General features: G+C 48.5%; 1 protein-coding gene across 1 annotated transcript; it reads right to left on the reverse strand.

Moving 5' to 3' along the window:
• Positions 1-1,397: 1,397 nt before the first annotated feature.
• Positions 1,398-4,307, reverse strand: KANK1 (KN motif and ankyrin repeat domains 1; the record flags this gene model as incomplete). The annotated part of the gene is made up of 2 exons (XM_010076237.1): positions 1,606-4,307; positions 1,398-1,493 (listed from the first exon to the last, which is right to left on the reverse strand). Coding segments are annotated over exons 1-2 (2,372 nt in total), but the record flags the coding sequence as incomplete, so codon positions are not given.
• Positions 4,308-5,333: the final 1,026 nt, after the last annotated feature.

A 5,333-nucleotide genomic window follows, 5' to 3' on the forward strand; every position in this document is an offset into this window, starting at 1 on the left:
AGCATGTGAAATCTGAATCCAAGTAAGAACATCTTTAGTAAAATATGATCCATTGCTCCACCTGTGTCTAAATACTTTCAATACTCCAGACCACACATTTGATACTGTGCAGTAAAAGCAGGGAAAGGAATTGGGGATTTACAGCTAGTAAAAATTCTGGTTCAGTGTTTTTAACGACACTTCTGGTGTCTCCTAGACACTCTTATTATTATAGTATCATTACTTGTAAGAAGCCCAAAATATAAAGTGAATACCAGAAGATAATAAAATTGCATATATAGTATCATACTGCATGTAGGCAGACAGGACATCATACGTTTTCTTTACCACTACGTAAATGATGCTTACTGCTTTACTGTGAGAACCTAAAATTTTTACTTCAGCTCATTTAATGGATGATTCCATTTAGCGCATGAACCCTGAAAAGAATCAGATTTACCAAGCTGCCTTTTAACAAAAATAGGTAAATTTTAAGACAGTAAATAAGCTGCAAAAGCTTTATATGGCAGTGCATTAGCCAATAATATTATTCTGACATTAATGGTATTTACTCAGGATTTTCTTTCCAACTCAGCACCCACAATACAGATAAATTTCCACAAGTTTTTCACATTTCCTTAACCTCTTGGTTCAGTCACTGCATGGCAGGACCAAGAAGACAGTATCTTAACAGTCACTGATGGGCATTACATATTGGTTTCCAGCAGGCCAACATTTATAAATTTAATAGTAATGTGGTTGAATCTGCCAATAAGGTATTAAAAAAATGGCTGAGTTTTAAACTAGACTACCAAGACACATAATAATAATAATAATAATGATGATGATGATGTAAGCAACTTTACCCCAGGGAATAAAGAAATCCCTGAAATTAATTGTATAGATTTTAACGTTAATAAATAAAATGCAAGGAGTATTTAAATCTCAATTCTTGCCTTTCCTGAGTGTCACCAAACTGTCCAGCAGTAACTACAGCTCATGCCTTTCAAACATGAGGCTGTAATTATGGATTAGGACAAACAGTTACTGGAACAGAGAATATGCAAGATGGGGTTTTTGTGAAGCGCTCTGGAGTTGCCTATTATAAAGTCATCGACCCTGGTGGAATGGGGAAGGCACCGCACAGCTCTCTAGCTGAGAGGCACAAGGAACAAAGGCAATGGAAAAAATGCTACAAAAACCAGGGAAATTTGTGTAGAAAGGAGTCAGTTAGATACAGACTCTAAATGTGACTTTCAACTCTGTCAAACCTGACATGGTAGTTCTTAAAAACTGCATGCCAGGTTTAAAGAAGGACAAAATTCCAAACCCAGTGACACTGACCTCAAATACTCTTAAAATTATAAAATGGAGTCAACACCTTGCACAGCAGTGAAGCCCTGTATACATTTACATACCTCTCTTGCATGGTCAGAGGCATCATCATCAGGCCCTTCAGAGTTGGCTGGACCAGGAGAGGTAAAAACACCTCTCGCTTTTCAGTTACCAGTGGACTGGAGAGAATACCCAATGGGCGCGTCCAGCAACAACATTACGTTCTGCATTTCATCAGGGAGGATTACACACTTGCTTCCAGACTAAGCAGCAGCCGAGCAGGTGACTGACCTGAGGTGCCGGCAAGGAGCAGACCAAACGTGCGCCTGGACGCTGGGCTTACCTGATGTAGTGCTTCTCTCCATGCACTGCTTTGGAAGGTCCAGGCTCCGCAGCTCCTCCGTGCTGGCGTATTTCATGACGGAGTTGATTGAGGTGAGGGTGCTGATGAGCTGTGAATTGAGAGACCCAATCTGGGAGTGGGGCTCCCCAAAGGCTTCTGCTAATTCACTGTAATTTTCAGCAAGCAGCATCTGCTGTTCCTGCAGCAGCTTCTGCACACGCTCGATGTAGTGATCCAGGCCCGCCCTCAGCTCCGGTGGAGGCAGACGGCTTTCCAGCAGACCACTCACTGGCTCGCACACGGACTCTCCCCCAACGCCAATGCTCCTGGTGCCGGCTGGCACAACTGGCAATGGAGGGGGTCCACAGGCAATGCTCCTCATTTTAAGACCAACCAGGTAGTTCTCCTGAACGTTTATCTGCCCGATGCCACAGTCTTTGGTTTTTATTGCTGAGGGCTTTTCAAAGCCAGGGTGGCTAGAAAGAAGGGTGCCCACTCCAACCGAACGTGTTTTAGCAGACACATGTATGTCCTTCACCCGGCCATCTCCTACTGCCACGCTCCGCGTCTCCACACCCTCCGTGTTGGTCTGTTTATCATAGCTGCTCAGCGAGGTGTTTGTCCCACAGTCTGCCAGGGAGACTGTCTCCGTGCCAGTGCACTGGCTCACCATCTCCAAAGTGGTGCTGGTTTGCTGACTAGCCATAGAAGGCACTGCCATTACCATCGCCTCAGCTCTGCGCACAGCCTCTGTGGCTGTTTCGCGAGACATGTGCTCCTTGGGGGCACAAACCACCACGTTCACCGAGCAATCCCCGCAGCCCACAGACCTCACTGTTCCGACCACTTGTGCCGGCCGGCAGGGGCTCAGCATGCCTGTAGGCTCCTCGGTGTTGACACCTGTCTCACAGATGCTCGTCTCTGTGCCCACCACCTTATCGTGCAGCTCAGTGGACCTCCCCGTGCCCTGGTCTCGCACCTCTGCCCTCTCCCTCACCAGCCACTGGCTCATCAGCAGCTCGGGGCCTGCAGCGATGCTCCGCACAGCAGGTCTGCAGGAGGTGCCAATGCTGCTGGTCTGCAGGTGGTTTCCCACCGACGAATCAGCAACGTCCACATGGTCTCCCACCATTTGGTCTCTCATTTGTACGACAGCCTCCACCATCCTGTTGATGACACATGGCTGAGCCATCACGGCTTTATCCAGTTTTTTCCTAGACCCAGCTGCCTGCAGCTCCTGTTTTAATTTGGTCATCTCCCTGTCATGGGTTGTTTCCTTTAACTGAACCTCTAGTCTGTAAATCTTCTCCTTAAGGGCTTCAATGGTCTGCTGCTGAAGCTCTATCTCTTTCTCAACCTCTGTAGACAAGCCAAGCATTCCCTCTGTCACCCCAACCCCAGATTCTCTCACTTCTTTCTCTGTCCCCACTGCTACTTCTCTGTGCTGTCTCGCACATCTGTTGTACATAACCACATCGTTGATGTTCTCATCAGTACCTACAGCAACAGATCGCATTTCTTTTGTCAGGCTTTCTCTGTTCATGCGAAGGTTTGCAGGACTTTCACAGTTGCTGTCCTGGATTTTTTTCTCCAGAGCTTGCATCTCAGCAGTCAGCTGCCTGAACTCCTCTATCCTCTGAGAGCTCTGCTCCACACTCTCCACCTCTTCTTCACAATCTATATACAGTTCTCCACCTCTTCCCACCTGAGACAGGTGTTCCCACTGCTCTGCATTTCCTGCACTGTAGGATCGTTTTCTGAAACCGTACGTATCAATTTGAGTGGCTTTCCTCTGATTTTTGAGTTCGGCCATCATGTGTCTCTTCTCTTCCTGTAACACTGAAATTTTGACCTGCAGCACAGGAATGGTCTTGACTTGCTCCTCGAGCTCCTTGAGACGCTTGAGGGCAACTGCCATTTGCTCCCTGATGTGCTGCAGATGCACCGGGCTCACGTTGGTGACCGGCGTGGATATTCCCGAGCTCATGGGGCTGTGACGAATGGAACTGCCCAAGGAGGAGCTGAAGCAGGCACCGTAGTCACCGTTCCCCTGATACCCATTGTGCGGCTGCTGAGAAATGTGACCATACCCGCTGGATCCCACAAAAGAGGGGAGGGAGCTCGTGGAGCCCATGCCTCCAAAGCTGGAAAGCCGCGGCCTACGGACATCTCCAGGCACAACCTGCATCATCCTCTCCTGCTCGAGTCGCCTCCGCGTTTCCATGAGAGTTTTTGTTACATGGAGGTTGTGCCGAGGAGGCTGGGGGGAGGGAGGAGGAAGCTGCCTGCTCTCAGGGACGGTTAAGTAGGAAGGAGATGCTTCAAAGGAAACTGAGGGTCTCGCGGCCACGGATGGGGTCACTTGACTCCTTGCTGCCAGACAAGGCTGCTTGTTCTCATCACTGTTCGACGAAGAGAGAGACTCTGTGGAGGTCCAGCCACTGCACTGGCCACCACAGTTCTTGGTACCTGTCGAGGGTGGTACGGCTTTCCTCTTCTTTCGGATATTTAGTTTCTTAATGGTATTCCCCTTTTGTATATCATCCACATACTTCAGAAAATCCAAGTCTAGCTGGTAGCCGTAAGGTGTTTCCACAAAATAGGGGTCTTTCCGTTCTTTTTCATCTTCTCCATTTATAATAACTTCCTCTTTTTCTGGAAAAGAAGAGACAAAATGAGCATTGGAAAAGAAACTATGTCTCAGTACTATGTGCTGAAACACAAGCGCGGAAAGATGGGTGCTCACAGCACGCCAGAGGCAGAGACTGCTGCTGCAGCTCAGTGAGCAGACCAGCTTTCCGCTGACTGACCCCTAACACTAAATCCCAATTAACTTTTTAAAAGTTAATCAGTAGGTTTTCAAATGCTGGGAAGTGCAAACCCACATAAATGTGTACACATGCACACACACAGATAACGTCTGCTAACAAAGAGGCACAGAAGTGGCACAGCTAGTAGCTCAAAAGCTGTCCTTCCCTGAATCCCTCCAGTCTTCCCATGTCACACCAAGCTTCCACACAGCTGTCACGTAAAGCTTACCAGGTACCACACGAATCATCCATGAAACAACTTCTCTAGAGGGTGCATTCGAGCAGGCGACAGAACTCCGACCCTGCTCCTTACGCAACCGATGCCATCAGCCTTCACACAGATCCGCAGCTGTTTTATGGCTTTGGGAACTGCTGCCGCAAGAGCAGCAATACCTGTTCGCTCTCACCTCAGCTCACGTTACTTCCACCCCTGCCTCTTTCACTTTAAACCACACGAAGCCCCCAGCACCAAGACAGGCAGCGGGACCACCTTCCAGCCATGCCCCAAATCTCCCTGCTGAGGAGACTCTCACCTCCTACGTGAGGAAAACCCCTCTGCCCTCCAGACACAGGACTCGCCTGTCCCCAAAGCAATCTAAATAAAACTTCACCAGATCTGCTGGGCTTCCTTAGGCTGAGTATTTATACACAGCGCTGCTATACAACCTCCTCCTCCCGTCCCACTTAAGGGAAAAAAAAGAGAAAGGGAAAAACAACTGTTGCGAGTTATGAGCTGCAGGAATAACAGAAGCCAGCTTTCCGGTTACCTGAATTAGCCACATGCCTCTGTCCGCACACTGCAAATTTTCCAGCCGCGTACGGCTGCCCCAGCTTCAAGTGTCACACGCCGAAGCCCGGCCTCCCTC

Source organism: Pterocles gutturalis, unplaced genomic scaffold, assembly GCF_000699245.1.
Source record: "Pterocles gutturalis isolate BGI_N339 unplaced genomic scaffold, ASM69924v1 scaffold19738, whole genome shotgun sequence".
Taxonomy (NCBI): domain Eukaryota; kingdom Metazoa; phylum Chordata; class Aves; order Pterocliformes; family Pteroclidae; genus Pterocles; species Pterocles gutturalis.